Source organism: Gigantopelta aegis, chromosome 10, assembly GCF_016097555.1.
Source record: "Gigantopelta aegis isolate Gae_Host chromosome 10, Gae_host_genome, whole genome shotgun sequence".
NCBI classification, from domain to species: domain Eukaryota; kingdom Metazoa; phylum Mollusca; class Gastropoda; order Neomphalida; family Peltospiridae; genus Gigantopelta; species Gigantopelta aegis.
Window position 1 is genome coordinate 57,129,560 of NC_054708.1, and position 27,321 is coordinate 57,156,880.

Genomic DNA, 27,321 nt, shown 5'->3' on the forward strand with positions numbered 1-27,321 from the left:
ATGAAGTCGTCCTTCGGCGGGATATCCCAACACGTTGTGCAGTTGGGAACAGTAAAATACTTGAGCGGGTATTTTTAGAATTGTGTAGGCTACAAACACTATTGTGGACTGGAATTAAAAACCAGGTACGTGAATATCAAATTTTAGATGTATTTCAGTAAACAGAAATGTCATTTGTTTGATCTTCAAACTGTTAAACCTGAGATGTGCAGCAGTTACTGGCGCCGATATGAGTTGTACAGTAACAACCCATGCCACCGAAGCATCACGAACATGTACGTGTTTGGTCGGTTTTGCGCTAGCTGGGATGGGTTCAGAAAGACAGTCAGTTGTTCATAATATAATTAGGCATGTCAGTAAACAGAAATGCCATTTGTTTGATCAGCAAATTGTTAAAATTGATGCTTCAAAGTTTGTTGTTGGGTTGCCATTGGGGTTTTTTGTTGTGTGTGTTTGTGAAATGAAAAGATTAATGAATTATATGCCCACAAATTACATATAAATTTTATGATTTCATTTGCTTCTACATTTATTAGTTTATATTACTGAAAAATTCAATAATTGAATAAAGAGTGATATTAGTACAGGTTTAAATAAATGACATGGCTGTTTGACTTTGAATTGCATCTCTATAATAATACTAATAGTCTATATTGACAAGGGGCAGTATGTTACATGTAGCCCCAGTGGTACAGCCCATTGGGCTATTTCTCTTGTTCCATCCAGTGCACCACGACTGGTATATCAAAGGCTATGGTATGTACTACCCTGTCTGTGGAATGGTGCATATTATAAAAGGTCCCTTGCTGCTAATCGAAAAGAGTAGCCCATGAAGTGGTGACAGCGGGTTTCCTCTCTCAATATCTGTGTGGTTGCAATGAATTGTTTTACCCACAAGGATTGTTGAGGAATCAATTAATGTTTAGTTATTTATCACAAATGCATGTAAAAGTAAAGCCAAATACATGTATGACAGTTGTAACTTTCAGAATGCACCTTTAAATAACGAAATCTAATAAATACCTACTTTTAAATATTATATATATATATATATATACATACATACTAGAATCTCGTTTGGTCAAACTCGAAAGGGTCAAATGCCCCCCCCCCTTCCTGCTTCCTATGCCAGTGACACCGCAATGCACAAACCAAGAACGAAGTTCCAAGTTACACTTACACATTGTTAACCGAATGGTTAGGTCGAACTACCCGATGAGTCGAACACTTTCTCAAGCACCGTACGAATCAAGAACGAAGTCTCGAGTTACACTTAGACATTGTTACCCGAATGGTTAGGTCGAACTATCCAATGAGTAGAACACTTTCTCAAGCACCACACGAACTAAGAACGAAGTCCCGAGTTACACTTAGACATTGTTACCCGAATGGTTAGGTCGAACTATCCGATGAGTCGAACACTTTCTCAAGCACCACATGAATCAAGAACGAAGTCTCGAGTTAAACTTAGACATTGTTACCCGAGTGATTAGGTCGAACTATCCGATGAGTCGAACACTTTCTCAAGCACCGCACGAACCAAGAATGAAGTCCCAAGTTACACTTAGACATTGTTACCCGAATGGTTAGGTTGAACTATCCGATGAGTCGAACACACTCTCGAGCACCAATGGGGTTCGAGCCAACAGGATTCAACTGTACATGTATATCCAGATCTCACATTGGAAAGATTCTAGTTTTAGCCAATGTTTAATTATGAAGAGTATTTCCTTGAACGTGATTGAACAGGACTAATTATACCAAATTGTATTTAGCAACTGGCTAATTTGATAATATTATATATTTCAGTGGCGTATGAAGGTGCCAAAAAGTGGGGAGCACACTTTTATATTTACACACTTTTACACTATTATAAAAGCAAAATATCTGAAAAGTGGGGTGGCACATGCCCCCTTGCGCCCACACACCCTCACAGACACACATACACACTTCCTACGCCAGTGTATTTATTACAAATTGTTGATTTATTTTTGCAGTAGTGGACAATGGCTGACAAGTCAGGAAAGGGATCCAAGCGAGTTGTTCTTGCATACAGTGGCGGTCTCGACACGTCCTGTATACTTGCCTGGCTCATTGAGCAGGGTTATGAAGTCATTGCCTATTTGGTAGGTTTTAAATACATGTCTCGTGTATGTCCATGTACTTACTATGGTCAGTTTACCTATCGGGGATAATCCCAGATTGTGAACCTGTATTTGAAAATGTCTTCTTTTTTCTATCTCATTTCCTACTTTTTCTTTTTTCGTTCACCTTTGATTTCCATTTCATTTCTTCCCAGTCTAGCAGTTACACCTGTTTTACAACTTATTTTGCTGTCCGCTTCCACATACCAGTCCTTGTCTTTTCAACAGTGACATGCTTTTCTCTGGCCATCTATTGACACCTCTACCATATCCCACGGCTTTTAGTTTTAAAATACATGTACATAAATTAGTATGTTTACAGTGGGTTTGCAGTGTTTGTCCCAGAAAGAATTTTTGGGTATGGCACTATGGAATTGAATGCAATCACAGTTAGCAGGGGGTATGGGGGCCTCCCCAAGAAAGAAAATCAGTTAACTTTAGGGTTAGGGATAAGAAAATCATACAGTAATGATAAGAGTAATTAATTTTGTCAAAAGGTTAAATCTGCAAACAATTTTACCTTCTGGCAGAAACCCTGGACTTTGAACTGACTATTTTGGAGAGTTTTCATTGTTCACTTCTGATATTAAGAGACACAGGTTTAATCATAGTCCACCTACTACTATATACCTACTACTGGCATTCGCTAGTACTATCTTGGACGCAAGAATTAGCGTAGGTCAACACGTACGCCCATTTCAGGCGTGCACTAAAACAGCTTCTTCTGAATGTGCACGTTAAGTCTCTTGACCGTGACCACTAGTGCAGATCACAAACTATTTTACACTAGTTACAAAAATCATAATGTTATCTTTTTTCAAGGGGGATGGGATTTAGCACCGTTGGTTGAGTGCTCGCCTGAGGTGCTTGTGTCGCTGGATCGAACCACCTCAGTGGAGTCATTCAACTGATTGGTTTTTTCTCTCATCCCAAACAGTGCACCTCAATTGGTCAAAGGCCATGGTATGTGCTTTCCTGTCTGTCCTAAAAGATCCCTTTCTGCACATTTATGGGGGAAAATGTAGCAGGTTTCCTCTGATGTCTACATGTCACAATTACAAAGTGTTTGACATCCAGTAGCTGATGATTAATAAATCAGTGTGCTCTAGTGGTGTTGTTGAACAAAACAAACTTTAACTTGATCAAAGCTGCAGTACTCATTCATTAGTGTTTAAAGTACAAACAGAACTACAGTTTTTGTTGACATTTTAACATACATGATCACATGTATATACTGAGATAAAGTTAAAGTTTGTTTTGTTTAACAAGACCACTAGAGCACATTGCAAACATTTGGTAATTTTAACATTGAGGAAACCTGCTTCATTTTTCCATCAGTAGCAAGGGATCTTTTATATGCACCATCCCACAGACAGGATAGTACATACCATGGCCTTTGATATACCAGTTTAGGTGCACTGGCTGGAACGAGCAACAGGCCAATGGATCCACTGACAGGGATCGATCCCAAACTGACTGCATCAAGGGAGTACCACTTGGCTACATCCCACCCCATGTACTGAGATACTAATGTAAAGCAAAATTACAAACAAACGGTTATGAAAGATTCTGTGTTTTGTTACACATGTAAACTTATAATAATTACATGTCTTTGTTTGTTATGATTTGTTGCAGGCCAATATTGGACAAGATGATGATTTTGATGCCGTCAAACAGAAAGCTATGAAACATGGAGCACTAAAGGTACCACTATTACAAGTATAGTACATTAAAGAACCACTTTGATGTTTCAGCTAATGTCAGGAATAAGTTTCAGCCTAATGAAAATTAAAAATATCATTTCACTTGTATCATTTTCTGATTGTTGTGAATACATTGTGTGTGGGTCAGGTCCATTCCAGGGGTGGGGGTGGGGTTGCAGTCATTCTTTTACCACATGCTAAATAAAATTTAATTTAAACCATGTATACCTAGAGAAAACGATTAAAGTTTGTTTGGTTTAATAACACCACTAGAGCACATTGATTTACAGGAGCGTTGGAAGCAATATAAAAGTTGGTACGGCCATGAAAGCAATGTATATGATGAGATCTATACTAAGTGAATACCATAGGAAGAGAAACAAATGTTCCTGGCCCCAAAAAGTGGTACTGCCATGGCTGTACCACTTCCAATACCCCTGATTTATTAAACATATGCTGTTGGATGTCAGATATATCTATTTGGTAATTACGGTAATGTAGTTTAGTAATGTAGTCTTTTGCATTGTCCCATAAACAGCGGGGAATCTTTTACATGTACTTTTCCACAGGCAGTACAGTACATACCACATCTTTTGATATACCAGTCTTGGGGCACTGGTTTGGACAGGACAGAAAAAACAACAAAAGAATGAGTCCACCGATTTGGCAGCGATAGAATTGTTAACTAGCAGAACTAACATACATAGGGACGTAACGAAAAGAAGCGGTATCTCCTAGGAGAATATCGCAGGTGATATCTCAAATTATAGTGCCAGCGATATCTCCTACGAAAGCCTTTAATGGATGATAAAAGCTGATAAAGGTCCACCAAACAAAATAATCTTTTAAGGGCCTCCACCTCGTTTTGTCATTAAATCTGGAACAGCTTCAACGATAAAGTAGAAGGTCGTTTTTCAAATCATAAACATACGTGGAAAAAAACTCACCAATGTGAATGTGACCTGCATTTACCTGAGGTTCTTGATGAGTTGGTGACAGGTGGGCTCAAGGACAGAACATTACGTTTATTTTGTTATCTGTAACAGTGTAAGTGACCTTTGTGAACCACCTCACTACACAGTGCACTAATAGAGCGTGCTAACTCTGGTTCAGTTGTCCTTGTTTGTTGAGATAATATTCATATGATACATACGTACTGTATATGTATGAATAGTGCCAGGACTAATAATAATCCAGAACTTCAGATTGCCCCAAACCCAAGGCACTAAAGCAATGTTGTTCCCAAAATATATATATGCCCAAATGAAGTACAGACATGCTGACCCAGGGATTTTTCCATGGTATTTCACCAAGGTCCCATGTGATCAAAACAAATAGTGCAAGTAAATCATACTTGGGGTATGTTTTCAATCTGCTGAATAATACACTGTTAAATGAATTTGTTACCATCTGTAGACATAAATAAAAAATAAATTGGGGATTTTTAGTACAGAAATGGTAATTTTCAGTACCACTTTCTTTTGGGAAGGGGCCTATGAACATTCAGACCAACAGAATGCCTGGATCTTAAAATATTTTACCTCAAAACCACAGAAATATTGAGCTTTATTAATTAATTATATATATTTTTTAATCTTCAGCAGCTATTCACATTAAGAAATGTTTTATTTAACGACACACTCAACACATTTTATTTACGGTTATATGGCGTCAGACATATCGTTAAGGACCACACAGATTTTTAGAGGAAACCCGCTGTCGCCACATAGGCTACTCTTTTATGACAGGCAGCAAGGGATCTTTTATTTGCGCTTCCCACAGGCAGGATAGCACAAACCATGGCCTTTGTTGAACCAGTTATGGATCACTGGTCAGTGCAAGTGGTTTACACCTACCCATTGAGCCTTGCAGAGCACTCACTCAGGGTTTGGAGTCGGTATCTGGATTAAAAAACCCATGCCTCGACTGGGATCCGAACCCAGTACCTACCAGCCTGTAGACCGATGGCTAACCACGAAGCCACCGAGGCCGGTCTATTCACATTACTGCACTAAAAAAAAACATTTCTAAGTTCTTGTCCTCAGAACAGACCCAAAGATATCTGTTATACCTATATTAGTGAGATTTAAAGCTCTGTAATCAGCTGGCCTGCTAATAAACCTGAAAGCACGATTTGATATTAAAGGAGTTTATCCACAGGGTGAGACGATTTTTAAAGTTACTGCTACCATCAGCATTTAAAATTGTGGGATGGGTTTTTTTTTCATTCTGATGTGAACTACAGTACCTAAAGTACTATCAGAAATAGAATAAAAATGATTTTCGACTATTATTTCTTTCATATTAAACTGACATGTAAATGTTTTGTAAAGACCTATTTAATGATACTCTACCTAATTTAGCATTTACTTGTTTGGGCTCACATTGATGTACAAGGTGGTATTTACTCTTGAAATTAAAAGAAAGATGTTATTAAACAGGTGATTTATGCACTTTATTGGAACAGACTATAAAACATTTTGATCGAGGTGTCAATTTCATTGTTGTTGCAATATGTGAGGGACCTTCTCTGATGACGATTTACCCCTATCCCTCTCCAAAACATAATATTTGTAGACATTTCTAAGTAACTTTTGAGCAAAACTGTCAAGAACCATTCTGAATGTGTGATGTATTATATGATCTATTAAAGGTGCTATATATTAAAGGTGCTATCTCCAAGTTGCATAATGACAGCAATTGCAAATAAATTTTTTTAAATTAAATTTTGCTTTGCAATTTAAAGACAACACCTTCAGCTATATGCCCATAAATGATTCTAACAAAATAATTTTATCTACTAGTATTTTAGTTTTATTGGAGAATCTTTATCAGAAACAGATGCTCACATGATATAGCACCTTTAAGTGGTTGCAAGATTGTGTAAATTTCTCATGTACTTATATTGAATTATATTCACTAAATATGCTGATCATAATTAATAATTTATGCTGCAATTCAAAATACTCAGTTAACTTGCAGTTTTAAATTAAAAGTTTGTTTAAGGGTAAATGAAATTGACACATGATCAAACTGTGTTATAGTCTGTTCCAATAAAGTACACAAATCACCTGTTTACTGACATCTTTCTTTTAATTTCAAGAGTAAACACCACCTCGTACACCAATGAGCGCCCAAACAAGTAAATGCTAAATTAGGTAGACTATCATTAAGTAGATATTTACAAAATATTTACTTGTCAGTTTAATATGTAAGAAATAATCGACGAAAATCATTTTTATTCTATTTCCGACAGTACTATAGTACTGTACATCAGTTTGACACCCACTAGCCGATGTATTTTTCGTGCTGGGGTGTCGTTAAACATCTATTCTATTCTGTTCTATTCTAGTACATGTAAACTCAACTGGCTCCTTATTAAAGTCAATTAAAGGCACTATTTATTCAATACAGTACAATGGAAACAACTCAGGACTGTCTCTTTAAATAATTTTCAGTTTTCACGAGCTTTAGCGAGTGACAAATGAAAATTATTTCACGAGGGACATAAATTTGATAATAACTGGTACCGAGTTTGTTATTCTATTTATTACCTCAGCTATTTTTCTCTAAAAGCCTTTAATTTCGACGCACATGCACGAAGGCCAACCTGTATAGGAACGATGTAAACCACTTTACCCACTGTTCTGAGAATTACTATAACGTTGTAATTTAATCACGTTCATAGATAATTTTAAAAAAAAACAAGTTCTCTTTATTCTGATTCCAAATTTATAATGAATTGCATTAAAATGACATTTTGTTATTAATTTAACACCAAAAACAGAGACCCGTAAAGGCAAACTCTTTAAACTACATGACGTCATTTTGTGTGTTTCTCAAATCGTGATGACGTCATATTTAGTACTGACAAAGTCATTCGTTTCTAAGCGTCAAATTGTCCAATAGTATTGTTCGTTAGACCAATGCATCATAATTTCTCAGTGAGAAATTATGATTTTTATTTTCCCTGTTATGAGTGACCGCTGGGGTAATAAATACTGTTACCAACCACACTCCATGACATTCAAAGTCTTTTTAAAAGCATTTTGCCTGACATGACTTTTTCTGTGATAATCATTGAAAGTGTCTTGACATGAATTGGCAATCTCTTTTAAATCAGGAAAAATTTATTATCAACCAATTTTCATTTTCAATAGCTTTTCATGACCAAACTTAAAAGTCTAAGACTTTGAAATGGCATTTGCTTAGTCCATGATGTTTCAAGATTTCCATGATCTGTAGAAATATTTCAGAACAGGAGGCTTTGCTAACATGACCAAGTAGCTTCCTAAACAATGTAATTAATTCACAATGTATTTGATTAGGCCAAATGTTCGCTAGCCAGCGTGATATATATCTGTTATTAACTGTTAATCAATATTACTGGTCTGTTCATATAATTTTCATAACAGCTCTGATTTCTTTGTTTAAATAACACCTTGACTTGGACTGATTGGAGCTAAATGAATTATTTGATTTATGCTCTTTTAAGGCCATGCAGTACGCAGGCTTGTCAAATCAAACTGGCAAATGGCTCTTTTTGTAACTTTTGTGCACAGGCTATGTTTTACACATTACAGGTTATATGATTTATGCATATAAATGCTGTTTGCAGAAAATCCTTGAATATTTTCACAAAAAAATTCTAATGAAATTGCTGTTGAAAACTAAATCATAATAAGTCGTGGAGTTTGGATGCTCCATGTTTTCTTTTCTAGATAGGGGTGGGACATAGCCCAGTGGTAAAGCATTTGCTTGATATGCGGTTGGTTTGAGATCAATCCCCATCGATGGGCCCATTGGGCTATTTCTCGTTCCAGCCAGTGCATCATGACTGGTATATCAAAGGTTGTGATATGTGTTGTCCTATCTTTGGAATGGTGCATATAAAAGATCCTTTGCTACTAATGGAAAAATGTAGCGGGTTTCCTCTCTAAGACTATATGTTCAAATTACCAAATGTTTGACATCCAATAGCCGATAATTAATAAATGAATGTGCTCTAGTGGTGTCGTTAAACAAAACAAAGTTTAACTTTGTTTTCTAGATGGTCATTACAAAGTAAAAATCATAACAAGTCCTGGAGTTATGGTTGAAAACAAACAGTGTATGTACGTGCTCCATGTTTTGTTTTCTAGATGATCATCCCAGACCTGAAGAAGGAGTTTGTTGAGGATTACATCTGGCCGGCCATACAGGCCAACGCGCTGTACGAAGATCGTTACCTACTGGGCACTGCTCTCGCAAGACCACTTATTGCAAAGTAGGCACTTTTTGACAGGGAAACACCAGACAGTTGCAACTTTATATATGTCAAGTTATTAATCCATGCAATTCTTCCTGTAGTGTATATAGAGGATAATAAACGAGTTGCCAGTTATTATCAAATTTATGTTCCGAGTGAAAAAAAATTCAGTTGTCACAAGCTTCAGCGAGTGACAAATGAAAATTATTTCACGAGGGACATAAATTTGATAATAACTGGTACCGAGTTTGTTATTCTATTTATTACCTGAGCTCTTTTGTTCTCTAAAAGCCTTTATTTTCAACACACATGTATAGAAACGATATAAACCACTTTACGCACTGTTCTGAGTATTGCTATAACTTTGTAATTTAATCACGTTCATAGATAATTTCAAAACAAAAAATTATCGTTATTGTGGTACAAAATCTATGATGAATTGCATTAAAATGACATTTTGTTATAAATTTAAAACGCAAACTCTTTAAACTACATAACGTCGTTGTGTGTGTTTGCCAAATCATGATGACATCATATTTAATACCGACACGGTCATTGGTTTGTAAGCGTGAAATCATCCAGTAGTATTGTTCGTTAGACCAATGCATGATAATATCTCAGTGAGAAATTATGATTTTTATTTTCCCCGTTATGAGTGCCTGCTGGGGTAATAAATAGTTTTTAACTACGGTACATTCAATTTAATTTTAATGTTATCTGGCCACTTTCCCTATTCTTGTTGTTTGATATTTTTTTAATTCAAAATAAACACATTCTTTTATTAGATTTGTTGTCCTGTGTCAATGACACATTTTTACTTCTGAGATACAAAGAGTCTTAAGTTTTATTGAATAAATTGATAATGCTTACTCAAACCATTTTATTCAGGGCAATGGTAAAAATTGCAGTGGATGAACAAGCTCATTATGTTTCTCATGGTGCAACTGGAAAAGGAAATGATCAGATTCGATTTGAACTTGGTGCGTACGCCCTCCACCCAGATATTGAGGTAATCTTCAACATGACATTTTTAAAATAATGTTTACATACTCTGATACAGATCAGATTCGGTTTGAACTTGGTGCGTACGCCCTCCACCCAGATATTGAGGTAATCTTCAACATGACATTTTTAAAATATTGTTTACATACTCTGATACAGATCAGATTCGGTTTGAACTTGGTGCGTACGCCCTCCACCCAGATATTGAGGTAATCTTCAACATGACATTTTTAAAATATTGTTTACATACTCTGATACAGATCAGATTCGGTTTGAACTTGGTGCGTACGCCCTCCACCCAGATATTGAGGTAATCTTCAACATGACATTTTTAAAATATTGTTTACATACTCTGATACAGATCAGATTCGGTTTGAACTTGGTGCGTACGCCCTCCACCCAGATATTGAGGTAATCTTCAACATGACATTTTTAAAATAATGTTTTCACATACTCTGATACAGATCAGATTTCGGTTTGAACTTGGTGCGTACGCCCTCCACCCAGATATTGAGGTAATCTTCAACATGACATTTTTAAATATAGATTCGGTTTGAACTTGGTTTACATACTCTGATACAGATCAGATTCGGTTTGAACTTGGTGCGTACGCCCTCCACCCAGATATTGAGGTAATCTTCAACATGACATTTTTAAAATATTGTTTACATGTTTTCATACTCTGATACAGGTTTACATACTCTGATACAGATCAGGTTTGAACTTGGTGCGTACGCCCTCCACCCAGATATTGAGGTAATCTTCAACATGACATTTTTAAAATATTGTTCATACTCTGACATCAGATTCTTTGAACTTGGTGCGTACGCCCTCTAGGATCTGACATTTTTAAAATATTGTTTACCCTGATACAGATCAGATTCGGTTTGAACTTGGTGCGTACGCCCTCCACCCAGATATTGAGGTATCAGATTCGGTTTGAACTTGGTGCGTACGCCCTCCACCCAGATATTGAGGTAATCTTCAACATGACATTTTTAAAATATTGTTTACATACTCTGATACAGATTTCGGTTTGAACTTGGTGCGTACGCCCTCCACCCAGATATTGAGGTAATCTGCCATGACATTTTTAAAATATTGTTTACATACTCTGATACAGATCAGATTCGGTTTGAACTTGGTGCGTACGCCCTCCACCCAGATATTGAGGTAATCTTCAACATGACATTTTTAAAATATTGTTTACATACTCTGATACAGATCAGATTCGGTTTGAACTTGGTGCGTATCCACCCAGATATTGTCTTCAACATGACATTTTTAAAATATTGTTTACATACTCTGATACAGATCAGATTCGGTTTGATTGGTGCGTACGCCCTCCACCCAGATATTGAGGTAATCTTCAACATGACATTTTTAAAATATTGTTTACATACTCTGGTTTCCTCGTACTACCCAGATATTGAGGTAATCTTCAACATGCATTTTTAAAATATTGTTTACATACTCTGATACAGATCAGATTCGGTTTGAACTTGGTGCGTACGCCCTCCACCCAGATATTGAGGTAATCTTCAACATGACATTTTTAAAATATTGTTTACATACTCTGATACAGATCAGATTCGGTTTGAACTTGGTGCGTACGCCCTCCACCCAGATATTGAGGTAATCTTCAACATGACATTTTTAAACAACATACTCTGATACAGATCATTTTTGAACTACACGCCCTCCACCCAGATATTGGTAATCTTCAACATGACATTTTTAAAATGATACAGATCAGATTCGGTTTGAACTTGGTCGTACGCCCTCCACCCAGATATTGAGGTAATCTTCAACATGACATTTTTAAAATATTGTTTACATACTCTGATACAGATCAGATTCGGTTTGAACTTGGTGCGTACGCCCTCCACCCAGATATTGAGGTAATCTTCAACATGACATTTTTAAAATATTGTTTACATACTCTGATACAGATCAGATTCGGTTTGAACTTGGTGCGTACGCCCTCCACCCAGATATTGAGGTAATCTTCAACATGACATTTTTAAAATATTGTTTACATACTCTGATACAGATCAGATGGTTTGAACTTGGTACGCCCTCCAAGATATTGAGGTAATCTTCAACATGACATTTTTAAAATATTGTTTACATACTCTGATACAGATCAGATTCGGTTTGAACTTGGTGCGTACGCCCTCCACCCAGATATTGAGGTAATCTTCAACATGACATTTTTAAAATATTGTTTACATACTCTGATGCAGGTATGGAGGTGAGACGTATCCCAGTGGTAAAATGCTCTCTTGACATGTTATCGGTCTAGGATCGATCCCCATCGGTGGACCCAGTGGGCTATTTCTCTTTCTGCTTGCACTACAACTATATCAAAGGCTGTGGTATGTGCTATCCTGTAGCCATGGAAAAATGTAGCAGGTTTCCTGCAGGTTTGACATCAATAGCTGATGATTAATAAAATCAATGTGATGTAGTGGTGTCGTTAAACAAAAGAAACATGACGAGGTAGGTGTATGGCAGATTGTCAGCTGCAGGTGATACATTTGATAATAAAACTGCAATCCAGGTTATTTCTCATTCCAGTCAGTTCCCTACAGCTGCAGTTGTGTCTGCAGGGCTCAAACTTAATGACGGCACTGACGACAGTTGCCGTCGCTGAGATATAAATTGCCGTAGGTAGAGAGCATTACCAATGGTATTTTTGTGCCGTCGGTAAAACTCCTCAACAATGGCAAATTATATACACCAGGTGTACATAATCTGCCAATATTTAACATTTTTACTTTTGAAATATGTTTACATACAGCAAAATAGCCTTTCAGTCATATTTATTTTCTGCAAATGTCACTTTAAAAAAATAATTGTCATAGGCAGGCTCAAAATTGCCATTGGTGGGCTGTTTCACCCATGGCCATTCTTTTAAAAAATTGCCCTGGGAGACAAATTCTTAAGTTCAAGCCCTGTATCTGATGCCATATAATTGTAGATAAAATGTATTTGGTGTGTCATTTCACTTCATTCGTTCATTTCATACATGTTAGATTAAAGGTCAGAATGCAGCTCATTGTTAGTGTGTCTGCCATGATAAAAAACTGATCACAGTTGGTGAACCTATGGTGTGTGTGTGTGGGGGGGGGGGGGTGTTCTGTCCCAATCACTGCCCTATGTCTGGTATATCAAACGGAATGTACAGTCCGGTTTGGAAAAGTGCATATAAAAAATCCTTCGCTACTATATAGTAAGAGTAACCTGTGTGCTGGCTGCAGGTTTCTTCTCATAATCTGTAGACCCAAGACTCATTAAGGCTTATCTGTGTGCCTAAGATGGAAGGTTTTGGGTGTAGAGCTAGTAAAGTGTTCTAACAACTCGACTGAAAACCATAATATATTGTCAAAATTTATTTATGAATTTAACACTCTGATATGTTTGACAGTTTCGTTTTCAGCGAGTGGATGTTTTAAACTGCCCAACAATAGCCCATTTAAATATTGCTCAACTCTTTCAAAGAGGGCAGTTAAAAATGAAGAGACACTTGCCCTACAGGACAAGTTGTTCTTGAGAGTTAATGGAGAGCCATGAAACTAAGTGTCGCAGTAATAGTTTGTTAGAAGTTTTCCTTTTCTATATTATTACAGTAATGTTTTATTGCCATAATTTATTTACTTTTGTTTTAATAGAATACATGTGTGTCCTTCATCGTCATTGTTCATTTGGTCATTGGGTTGGCATCCTTTTCACTGGCGTAGGAAACAGGGGGCTAGTGCCCCCCACTTTTCAGATATTTTGCTTTATAATAGTGTAAAAGTGTGCCCCACACAAACACACTTTTTGGCACCTTTCTACGCTCGTGCTTTTAAACATTTTTTAAAAAGGCATGCTCTAAATTATTAAAAAAAGCAATGACACACATTTTGTACATAATATTATTTAGCTTAAAGAGAGCCCAGTATTTATATGTAGGTAGGGAAGTTGCAAATAAATGGGGCCCCAGCTTGTCTGGGGCTGCCCAAAACATGTAAAAAGAAAACAATTTAAGGCAAGCATGTTTGTGACAAAAAAATTTACAGTAGTAAAAGAAAATCAGTACCATTTTGTTTATTCTTGTAGGTGATTACTCCTTGGAGAATACCCGAATTCTATCAGCGCTTTCCTGGCAGAACGGATCTTTTTGAGTACGCAAAGGTGTGTAGGAGTATATTGGTTGAGACTTCATCTTAAGTATTATAACATTTTGTTAACATGTGGCCAATATGTATGCCACCTTTGTTTGACACGCATTAGCCGATGTGTATTCTTGTGTTGGGGTATCATTAAACATTCATTCATTCATTCATTCATTCATTCATTCATTCATCAACCCCTGCAAATAAGAAATGTCCACTGCAAAAAAACTTGCCATTGATAAACACCTTGACTATAGTCCAAGGCAAAAAAGTGCCGTTGATAATTAAAACCTCCAAGACAAGGGTAATTGCAGGGGTTGTTCATTCTGATGTGTATGCCATTTTGAAAAAGAAATTCTATTTTCTTCAGAAAAAAGGTATTCCCCTACCTGTAACACTAAAGAGTCCATGGAGCATGGATGCCAACTTGATGCATGTCAGGTGAGCTAGTAATTTGACTACCATTATATTATATATGAAATTATTTCACCAAATTAAAATAAAGTTTGCCTTTTATGTTAAACATTTACAATTGGCGAGTGTCGGAGCTAGCCCGGCCTCGGTGGCGTCGTGGTAGGCCATAGGTCTACAGGCTGGTAGGTACTGGGTTCGGATCCCAGTCGTGGTATGGGATTTTTAATCCAGATACCGACTCCAAACCCTGAGTGAGTGTTCCGCAAGGCTCAGTGGGTAGGTGTAAACCACTTGCACCGTCCAGTGATCCATAACTGGTTCAACAAAGGCCATGGTTTGTGCTATCCTACCTGTGGGAAGCGCAAATAAAAGATCCATTGCTGCTAATATGAAAGAGTAGCCCATGTAGTGGTGACAGCGTGTTTCCTCTCAAAATCTGTGTGGTCCTTAACCATATGTCTGACGCCATATAACCGTAAATACAATGTGTTGAGTGCGTCGTTAAATAAAAACATTTCTTTCTTTGGTTTCACTTAAATGACAGTTTTAGTAAGGTCATGTAGAAACTTTCAAGTATAAAATTCAATTTAAGTGTACACTCTAATTATGTACTTAAAACCTTTTCATCAGTGAGACTTTGAAAAGATTATTGTGAACAACTTGAGACCTTTATTGTCTCATACTTAAAAAAAAAAAGGGATCTGCATCATGGTAAAATAATATTTTAACCATGACATTGCAAGCAATGGTACATTTCAGACAAAAAATATTCCACTGCAATATATTTTCATCAATTGCAATTGAAATACAGAGTCCCAGTTTTTTTGTTTATTTCAAACATTAGGGTTACGTTTAGTTTTAGACTTGGAATAAGCATTCTGGGGGTACCTTAAAGTCTTGGATATATATAATATGTGATGAAACATATTTCCAGACATTTATGATACTGAGATAGCATATATCTTGGGTGTTTTATAGAAGATAACGATTAAAGTTATTGATGTCAAAGTAATATGAATGTGTTTTGTTTAAGGCCCAGATGAAGGTCATGCATTTGTAACACTTTGGACCTTTATTTCACTTTGTGATTTCAGCTACGAGTCCGGGGTTCTTGAGGATCCTAACCATCATGCCCCAGAGGACCTGTGTCAGATGACCGTCAATCCAGAGAAAGCGCCTGACAAAGCAGAGAAGCTAGAAATCGATTTCAAAAACGGTAGTTGACTCCCTGGTTAAAAATGTATTATATTTTATGTTCAGCGCCCCAAAGTGTATACATTAGAAACTGTAATTAAATCAAGTTGGGCCAAATATATATCTTGTGTAACTAAGTACATTTACAATGGTTAAACATCTAAGTTTAAGAAAAACAGGCTTCGTAAAGGTCGTAATGTTTAAATTTGTATTATATTCACTGGTGTAGGAAGCAGGGGAGGGGGCATGTGCCCCCCCCCCCCCCCCCCACTTTTCAGATATTTTGCTTTATATTTGCTTTATAATTGTGTAAAAGTGTGTAAATATATAAGGGTGCCCAACACACACATTTTGGCACCCTCATATGCAACTGAATTATTTTAAGCTGTTTGGTATGTGTGTGTGGGGTGGGGTTCTAGTGTATATTATTTAAAAAATGTACATGTATGCTTTTATTTTGCCAGTACATTAGGTGATCCTGTTGAGTATTTTCAGCACATGACTCAAGAGAAATTGATGTTTGTTTGTTGTTGTTTTTTTCCCCAGGGAAACCAGTACAGGTGAAGAATCTGGAAGATGGAACCATCAAGACAAACGCCCTTGAACTCTTCACATATCTAAACCAAGTGGGGTCAGTGCACCTTGTTGTCATAGTTACGCATGCAACAAACACACAGGTCTCCACTGACGGGGATCGATCCCAAACTGACTGCACATCAAGCTAACACTACCACTGGGCTACGTCTCGCCCCAAGTGTGTTCAAGTGTCCTCTTACTCATTTCTGCAGGTTACAAATTCATGGGATGCTTTCACATTTTACATAATTTATCTTGCCATGTTGGACAAATGTCTGAGAAAGTCACTAGCCCTCTCAGAAGCTTTGACTAATGTCCTTTGTATTATAGTAATACAGCTTATAATTTCCACTAGCCCAGATGACAAATTCACTAGTCGGGCAAGATGGCTAGTGGATTTGTCAGACCCAGTATCCTGGCTGTCAGAAGAGCCAATTACTAATTCCCCTTTCAAGCAGAAAGGTGGGATCAACTCCATATTTGACAATCTCAATTTTAGAGTTGGTGAGAGTCCCTCTCACACACATTTCTGAGGCCTATGTTTGTTATAGAGACTGTTTACCTTATGTCTGCAGGAGATGACAAATGTTCAATGTACTGACACTTTACTCTGAACGGCTGCAGTATTTACACAGCATTTTAGTTATCAAATAAAATAATGATTATTAATCATTTATGGGTTATTTGATTGTTCAACGTTTGATTAATAATCACTTCTTGTTATTTGGTTGTCCAAATTTGATTAATAATCACTTCTTGTTATTTGGTTGTCCAAATTTGATTAATAATCACTTCTTGTTATTTGGTTGTGCAAATTTTGAATAATAATATTTGGTTGTAAAAACTTTTAACTGATGGTGGTGTAAGAAAACGACAAATTAATGCAGTTATCAGTAACGCTAAGACTGATATTGGGATCAAAATTGAAATTGTGTGAATGGATGTTACAGAAACATTTATTTCAAATATTTTCCTAATGCAGTAAAATCTTGCATTGTGGTGGGGTTTTTTCATATACATATTTTTCAAAACAACTGTGTGTTGGAGAATCTTTATAAAAATATGTTTACTTACATGTTTTTAAACCAAACTTGTTGATGGTAATTCTGTATATTCCAGTTAATATTCAAGTTAATACATGTATTTAGGACCTACAAAATCCTTTTAAATGGTTGCTAATCCGATATTCAAATATATTAAATAATTAGTTATATACTGGTAACTTTTATTACCTTTAACCAGTAAAGTTAGGTTCTATGCATCCTACTGTTTCAGTGGTCGTCACGGAGTTGGACGTGTGGACATTGTAGAGAATCGATTTATCGGCATGAAGTCGCGAGGTAAGTTGGTTTTCTTTCTTCTTTTTTTATAAAGATAAGCACTCAGAGCCTCACAGTTTTAAAACATTCATGTTGTTTAATTAGTAATTAATAGTCAGTGCAACGCCAGATAAATTGTGCTTTAGAAATAAAGTGTTTAACTGTAGATATTTACCAACCTTTACCTGAAACAGTTCTAGTTTTCTCTCTCGCAAAGAAGGTATATTATGAAGAAGTTTTCATTGTTCTTAAAAGAAATAAGTTTATTATTTGTGAAAATTATTATTATTTTTTTTTTTTTTTGTAGGTATTTATAGATTTATTTGCGCATTATGAGTAGTTATAGATTTATTTGTGGGTAATGAATAGTTATAATTTATTTGTGGGTTATGAATAGTTATAGATTTATATGTGGATTATGAATAGTTATAGATTTATATGTGGATTATGAATAGTTATAGATTTATAATGTGGATTATGAATAGTTATAGATTTATTTGTGGATTATAAATAGTTATAGATTTATATGTGGATTATGAATAGTTATAGATTTATTTGTGGATTATGAATAGTTATAGATTTATTTGTGGGTAATGAATAGTTATAATTTATTTGTGGGTTATGAATAGTTATAGATTTATATGTGGATTATGAATAGTTATAGATTTATATGTGGATTGTGAATAGTTATAGATTTATATGTGGATTATGAATAGTTATAGATTTATTTGTGGGTAATGAATAGTTATAGATTTATTTGTGGGTAATGAATAGTTATAATTTATTTGTGGGTTATGAATAGTTGTAGATTTATTTGTGGGTTATGAATAGTTATAGATTTATTTGTGGATTATGAGTAGTTGTAGATTTATATGTGGATAATGAATAGTTATAGATTTATTTGTGGGTAATGAATAGTTATATATTTATTTGTGGGTAATGAATAGTTATAATTTATTTGTGGGTTATGAATAGTTATAGATTTATTTGTGGGTTATGAATAGTTACAGATTTATTTGTGGATTATGAATAGTTATAGATTTATTTGTGGGTTATGAATAGTTATAGATTTATATGTGGATTATGAGTAGTTGTAGATTTATTTGTGGATTATGAGTAGTTGTAGATTTATATGTGGATAATGAATAGTTATAGATTTATTTGTGGGTAATGAATAGTTATATATTTATTTGTGGGTTATGAATAGTTATAGATTCATTTGTGCACTATGAATTGTGTCTACTTTTATGTATTTATGTGTTTTCTTGTAGGTATTTATGAGACTCCTGCTGGGACAATTCTGATTGCAGCCCACATGGATATTGAAGTCTTTACAATGGACCGGGTGAGCTTCTTTTATCACTGGCCATTTACACATCATTCATTTCAGTCTATTTGAATTATCTTCCTACTTCAGTTATTGTATGTATTTATGTATGTATTATCATTGTTCTAATATTTGACTGTGCAGGTCAGATCTTGCTCTGCTTTCATTTAATATTATTAATCTGGGGGGAAAAGTTTTAATCCTTTCCTCTCAAAAATAGGAAGTTAATACTTTGAGCTAGTGTTCTTCTCAATTAGTAGATAAACATCTGACATAACATTGTTAACTTGCAATTTGTTAGTACAATGTTTTATTAATACATGTAGGAAATTTAGTATGCAAATGTCTGACATAACATTGTTAACTTGTAATAACTTGTAATTTGTTAGTACAATGTATTAATTTCGGCATGTACTACATAGTAACAATTTGTTATATTGAGGTACAAGAGATATTTTTATTATATTTGTTTAGGAAATGCGAAAGGTGAAGAGAGACCTTGATATGAAATTCAGTGATCAGGTTTATAAAGGTGGGATTTCTCGCTTACTTATGGATCATCTGTTATTTCTTTAACATTCATCAGAGTATGAACATAAAAAAAATCATCAGCAAGGCTATTCACACATACGTTTGTGGTTGATTTTGTTTTTTGTTTTTTTACATACCCAGAGGAATGTAAAAGAAATAACAGAAAATCCTTATAATTAAATGTACTTACTAATAATAATGCTCAAAGTTCATATTTTATTTTGAATTATTTTTTGGTTCTAAAAGAATAACACACAATAAGACAAAATACCAATATAAAGTGACATCATCAGATACGACGTTCACTGACAACATAATTTTTATGTTCATCGAGACATGAACAAACTCAGATTGCTATGGCTGGACCAATGAAATGTCGTTATGTTGTGATGAATGTAACGGAAATTTTATTATTTTTAGAGGGCGGAATCTGGTTCAGTTGATACAGCGTTTGCCTGAGGTGTTTGGGTCGTAGGATCAAAAACCCCTCAGTGGAGCCATTCTCTGATTGTTGTTTTTTACCCCTTACAACCAGTGCCCCCCATTACTGGTTTTAAAAAAGCTGTGGTGGTGTTTTGTTTGTGCAAAAATGCTATATAAAGATCCATTGCTGAGTACATATATACTTGTATTAACTACCTTTAACAGTAGGTAAGTAGAGTACATTGTTAACTAAGAGTTATTTTCATCATGTCCCATTTTGTATGAGTGAGTTGTTATGTTAATATTTGCCGCTTGTGTCCAGGTTTCTGGTTCAGCCCTGAGTGCGAGTACACCCGCTTCTGTATCAACAAGAGTCAGGAGCACGTCGAGGGGCGGGTAACTCTCAAACTCTTCAAAGGGGCCATACATATCTTGGGTCGGGAATCCAAGCTGTCGCTGTACAATGAAGAACTTGTCAGGTTGGTTTGCAGGACTTTTAACACTTTCAGTAATATTCATTCTCAGAGGCGGATTTCGTTGGGGGGGGGGGGGGGGGGCAAGCCCCCTACATTTTGCGATAGTTATAATTTTATCATATACTCTTCAAAAGAAGAAACGCAAAACCACATTGTCGTAACATTTGGAGAATTGATTTAATTATTGAATGGTGAGTCCGATAATTACCAAATGTTGCAGGATTGTTCACAATTCACTCTAGTCCATTGTGAGTAAGTGATAGGACACACCACCAAGGTCAAGGTCATCTGGAGTCAATACCGGGTGTGGCCTCCGCGTGTGTTGACAACTGCCTGGCACCGCCTGCCCATTGAAGCAACCAGAGTACGGATGACGTCCCGGGGGATGGTGGCCCACTCGGCCTGCAAGGCTGCTGCCAGCTCGGGCAGGGTCTGGGGCTGTGGTTGTCGCTGTCGGAGGCGTCGGTCCAACTCGTCCCATAGATGCTCAATTGGGTTCAAATCCGGTGATATCGATGGCCAAGGAAGGACATTAATGTTGTTGTTCTGTAGGAAAGCCGTTGTGAGACGTGCTGTGTGAGGCCTGGCGTTGTCATGTTGGAACACTGCGTTGGCGTTGGCCATAACTGGAACGATGTGTGGCCGGAGGATCTGGTCAATGTAGCCCTGTGCATTCAGGTTGCCCTGCACGTGGACCAGGTCAGTTCTGCCAGTGTGTGAGATGGCTGCCCACACCATGACACTACCCCCGCCGAATCTGTGCACTTCCTGCACGCAGTTTGCCGCATAACGTTCACCACGACGCCTATACACGCGACATCTTCCATCATGACGTCGGAGCAGAAATCGGGACTCGTCACTGAACCACACCTGTCTCCATCGCAGTTGAGGCCATTGTCGATGAATCTGGCACCACTGCAGTCGGAGTCGACGGTGTTGTGGTGTTAAGATGACACCTCGAACTGGACGTCTGGCACGAATTCCTACCTCACGTAGGCGGTTCCGTACGGTCTGGTCGGATATCCTGCGCAAACCTGGTATTGCTGCGGCTGTGGAGGTGGCAGTAGTCAATCGTTCCCGAAGGTGGCGTACCCGGATGTAGCGGTCCTGCCCGGGGGTAGTGACCCGTGGTCGACCGGATCTAGGGAGGTCACGTGTTGATCCATGTTGCTGGTAACGGTCCCACAGTCTGGAGATGGTGCTTGGGGACACATGGAATGCCCTGGCAACGGCCGTTCTGGATTCGCCTGCGTCTAGTCGGCCGATGGCATTGTTTCTCTGCGGTTCACTGAGACGTGGCATGTCCTGGATTGTCAACTGTCGGCCAGATACAGAGGCCAGGCAAGCGAACACCCTGCACTTTTATACTGTCGGTGTTCATGTTGCACGTGCAGACAACGCACGTGCAGTGGTGACATGGTTTGCACGTGGCTGCGTTTTTGCGAATATTCACATTTTGAAACTTTATTTTACAGTAGCTGCGTTTTATCAAATGTAACCATGGGAATGTGTTTGGGACATGCAATGACCTTATTATATTCACAAAGCATGAACCGGTAGGAAACATAAAATCGGAGTTATAACCCATTTGTACCCTTTTGCGTTTCTTTTTTTGAAGAGTATATATTAATTTTCATTTTTTGTATGATCCCCCTCCAAACCTTACCCAAGGTTTCTTTGGCATTCCGCCTCATGTCACTGCCCCCCCCCCCCCCCCCCACCCAATGGATTTTCTGGATCCGCCATTGATTCTTTTAAAGTCGTCTTTATAGAGGTTCACAGGGTTGAAATTGTTAAAATAAACATGCATACATATCAACAGCATGCTTCTGTCTCTTGTCTGTTGTTGTTAAAGCAAATATGTAAACCCCCCACCCCCTCACCCCCCCAAACCCCAATAATTGTGACATGTTTTTATTTTATTACAATTAAAATATACACCGATAACTGCTACATTGATTTGCTTTTGTGTATACTATTAAAACACTCGCACGCACACACACACACACAAACACTCATACCTGTTCATTATTTCTGTATTACTGTTAAAATAAAAACCTGTAGGTATAGACCAATAACTCATCCATGCTTCCATTTAGAGCTGGAAAAACAATAACACACATACATTTCCATTTATTCCCATAAAACGTTCTATTCAATGTTTGTTTGTGTTGCATTGGTATGTTGCAGTTAATGGAATTTGTCATCTTTGTTTTGCTCCATTTGTTTAGCATGAATGTCCAAGGAGACTACGAGCCACCAGATGCAGGTGGATTTATCAAGATCAATGCTCTCAGGTAACTCAAACCTTCCAGTAAACAACCTGCAGACGTCACGACAAGACATTATTTTAATTTTCGTAGACGCCCACTGTGTGAGATTTTTTAATTCATGATCCAGTTTTAAGTACATTTTATGGTGAATATATCTGCATATAATTCAAAAGATTTTCTGAAATGACACTACAGATGTGCCTACACATTGCAGTGTTCAAAATAAGCACTTGTCCATTTGTCCCAACAAGTGAAAATCTATTCGGACAAGCAAAATATGCCTTGGTGATTGTCCATTGGACAAGTAAAACATTTCAGTGCAGTTTCATTTTGAGCAATCAAAAACATCATCCTGGTACTTGAATAACACAATCCATTTATTTGGACAAGTGAAAATATTGGCGAACAAGTAATTTCTAGATGTATTTGTCCGGTGGACTAGTAGAAAATTATTCTTATTTCTATCGCTGCACTGCTGCCATTAAGGATGTGTAAAAGAAAAATATGGCATGAGTTCGATCTGTACCCCTTTCAATGGTTATGGTTAGGGTTAGTCTTAGAGCTTTTGATATAGAGTGGTACGGGTCGAACTCTTTTCCAAAAATACAATACATCTCTACTATTTATCATAAACTGTATCCAATTTGATTTTTACTTGTTAGATGTGTTTTGTAACGAAATAATTGGTATTTAAAGGTAGAGTCAACTCCAACAAGAACCTTATGTGTTGGAAAGATGCATACCCGGACCACCAACACATACTGACACTTTAACAAATAAAAAACGCGTAATTTTAGAGTTAATAAAAAACCATGATTATTCCTGCTAACTGGGGGCAGCCATTTTGTTTCGTTTTTGTGACGTCTGGTGCTATAGCTTGGGGCGAAGTGACGTCAGCTCCGTCCATCTTCTCTATGCACAGTGTAAACAAACGCTCTAATTTACTACAAGGCGCTTCGTTTTCATCAACCTGACTTGTAAAACAACATAAATGACTTGATAGTATAATAAACTATTTAACTAAATATATTTCAGGTTACATCAATAGAACGAAATGGAGTTATAGTATTTTTCTTTTTAAAAAAATCCAAAGAAAAAATGCATACTATTAGGCCTATTGGTAGGGCACTTTCGATCAAAAACTACCACTCACGATACCCAAGTGATACTTTTCTTTTCTTTAGGACAACGTAATTGGTCAGTTTTGTGATTTTAGATGGGAAAGTCTACTTAATCAAGGGTTTTACAGAATTACTTACAGTAATAAAGCAGGGCGGCTGGTAATGTCCATTACGATTTGAGGTGTATCCGTGCTGTTATCACACAATACCCTGTGATCTTCATAAAAGAGGCACGTTTTTTTAGTGTCTAGACACAGTGTCTGGGGACCGTCTGAATATACACCTGCCAATCAGGAACCACAGAAAGGCCACGGAAAGAAAAGACCAATTAACCAAGAAAACACTCTGATTATTGTTTTCAGTACGTGGGTTAATTTATGTACGAAACATAATACAGTTATATCAACACTTTGACAATGGTGGTTTATTTTGTATTGAAAAATAATATATAATTGGTACTGGCTTACTAGGATGGATATAATTACAGAACATTGCGATGCATCTGCAAAAATCAGGTATGTTTTGTTTCTTCAGTTCGAAGACTAATTCCTGACGTGACACGTTAGGTATTACGTAACCACCAGCTCGCCAGAGGGCATATTCACTGGGATGGTACAAAATGGCTGCGCCCGTTATATATAATAGCCGTCACATTTAACCGTTTTATTAATTAACTATACGATTATACTTGTTGATATTAAGCAATAATGTGCATTATATATCGTTGAATATGCATACCAGGCCAAATGCCTTAATTGTCCCCTCCTTTAACAGCCACTCCTAGTATTTTTAATACGTCACAATTAGGATCACATTTAGCCAGTATTCCCTGTCATACAGTAGAATTCAAAAGTACAAATTGTTTCCTTGTAACACCTATAAACTAATTCATACACAACACAATACTTGAAATTAGGGTTACAACCATATATCTCTCTGTTTATAACTTGCTATAACACAATATATTATAATTCTATAAACTCATAAATTTTGAAATTAGGTACCTGTGCCATGTTACTGCTTTAACAGTGTACTTTCTTTTTGCAGATTACGAGAATATTGCCGACTCCGACAAAAAACTGATGCCAAGCAATAAAACGCAGCTGTCATCTATAAACCTGAACACTTCAGCAGTTTCAGAGAAATACGCTTTACAAAAACAGCATGAATACTCTCTCTAGCTTACACAGTGCTTGCTATTGTATGATAGACTTCTCTCTTTTTGTACACACCGTATGTGGATCATATGTCAAGTGTCTGAATCTTTGGAACATTTTAAATATTAATTCTGTAAGTTTTGTATAGCAGTTACATAACTGAATGGAAAGCTAAATTTCTGACACAACAAGAACAAAATATTGTCATTGATGTTATAAAATAACATTATTTGTATCATTGCTCGTTGACATACATTATTGAATATGAATGATATAAATTAATTTTATGCTGCTTTAATGCATGTATAGATGTCATTCTTGGTGAGATATTTAACAATATTTAGGAATTGACAAGTTTCAAGGACATTTTTGGTTCTTTTTAAATTGTCAGCTAAAATTTATCTTGTTTTCATTACTTTTAAAACAAAATGTAAACATGGTTTTCTTTTGTTTCTTTTTAAAAACAAGATTTCTTCCAAAATATCTTTAAAGAAGATGTCTGTTATGTTAGTCATTGACTTGTATTCATTCTTATACTCTTGTTATTGCATTGTTTATTTCATTATATGCAGAGTAATAATTTTTAATGCTTAATAGACACGGCCACAAGGGAGATTAGTGTGCTGCTATTTGTGTAACCTTCTTTAAATAAAGATTATTATTATTATTTGTTTTGAATAATTTGATTTGCTTTCACATTTATGCAGCATATCAGATAAGAAATGTGCTATTGCACATGCCCAACCCAGTAATGAATGAGTTCGTGCAAAATAATAAAATAATAATCCATTTATCATAAAATTTAATGTTAATGTCATAAATTGTTATTGTAATTATGAGGTACCGTATTTTCCGGCCTATTATACGCACTGGTGTATAAACCGCACCCCTTGTTTTTAGACAAAGTTCTGACCTTCATCCGTACATAAACCACACCTTTAAATAAACCGCGGTTGAAATAAAGCCATAAACTTAATTACAGTTATTTATTGTTTGTATTTAATAATAATAATGAGATCCATTCTCCCTTAAATTTAAACAATAAATAATTGTCGATTGTGTACGTGGCTTTCAGTTTCATTTCACCTAATAGTAAGTTTCGTAAACAAAACACACTGTTGACAAAGCCCGCTATTGTTATGAAAATATTAACAAGAACTTGGTAATGCATTGTTAAAGGTTAAAGCAATGTCTGTAATATCACATATAGTATGACAGTAGATAGTATCATATAGTATACTAGTAATGTATGCCAGATATGTATACAAATGTTGTGAAATGTTAAATCGGGTATTGTTGGTTGATACTGTATTCCATAGTCAATATGATGTACAGATATGGGTTTATTTCATCACCTAATTGAAGAATATGTTTTATTTGCATCTGTATTTTACGTATGTATTTAGAAAAGGTCTAGTGGGTTTACACCTGTAATTTACACCTACACCATTCTGCTGACCTATATAATACATCTGGACAATAACTTAGGCTAGGTTAAGTTTCTGGATAATTTCATGTTGTAATTGTACAGTTTTTCAATGGACTCTTTTAATTCTTGTACGAATTTATGGACGTGCCGAAATTTTAACGAATGTAAATTATGTTGTCAAATGAGTTTAAGTCATTCAATTAGGCTTACAAATTATCAAAAAACATTATGTCCTTGTTTTTACACAGTTTAATGTGACACTAGGCTTCTGGCTGTTGTTTGTGTTTCTTTGGTCTTGTTATAATGATGGTGAGATTACTTGGACATCAACAAATGATTTTTGAATCTCATTCCATTTATTAACTTGTTACGAATCTCGTGGAATACATATACATGTATTCCTGAAACAATTTTTGATAAAATTATAATGATCATGTTACTCGTTTTAATTAACTGATTTATTAATAGCAATAATGAAAACACTCGATTAGGTTGTGGTAATCATATACCCAGAGTTTAAATTAGTCTTGTATTTTTAACTTAATTTAAATAAGTCCTAGAAAATTTACTTCTTTTTTTGTATAATGTGATGATACTTTGTCTGGACACTGGTTATACACTAATTATATACAATCTATTGATTTACGCATTTTAATGTCCAACCTCGACACAAAATAAGGTGTTCATATTTTGTTAAAAATGTTTTCTTTTATTTTCAAATAAAGTTTTGTTTTCTGGGAACACACTTGTTTTCATTGTTTAAATGTTGTGTCACACACTCTGTCTATCTTTACCTCTCTCTCTCTCTCTCTCTCTCTCTCTCT

The 27,321-nt window shown here is 36.1% G+C and overlaps 1 protein-coding gene across 1 annotated transcript; it reads left to right on the top strand.

Moving 5' to 3' along the window:
* LOC121383050 (argininosuccinate synthase-like) lies at nt 1-27,238 on the top strand. The gene is made up of 15 exons (XM_041512810.1): nt 1-125; nt 1,998-2,126; nt 3,780-3,848; nt 8,989-9,113; nt 9,984-10,104; nt 14,202-14,276; nt 14,628-14,698; nt 15,766-15,887; nt 16,412-16,496; nt 17,717-17,781; nt 19,032-19,105; nt 19,562-19,619; nt 20,364-20,520; nt 22,749-22,814; nt 24,959-27,238. Exons 2-15 carry the CDS (start codon nt 2,007-2,009, stop codon nt 25,005-25,007), a joined length of 1,257 nt encoding a protein of 418 aa, XP_041368744.1. The 5' UTR covers nt 1-125; nt 1,998-2,006; the 3' UTR covers nt 25,008-27,238.
* Nucleotides 27,239-27,321: the final 83 nt, after the last annotated feature.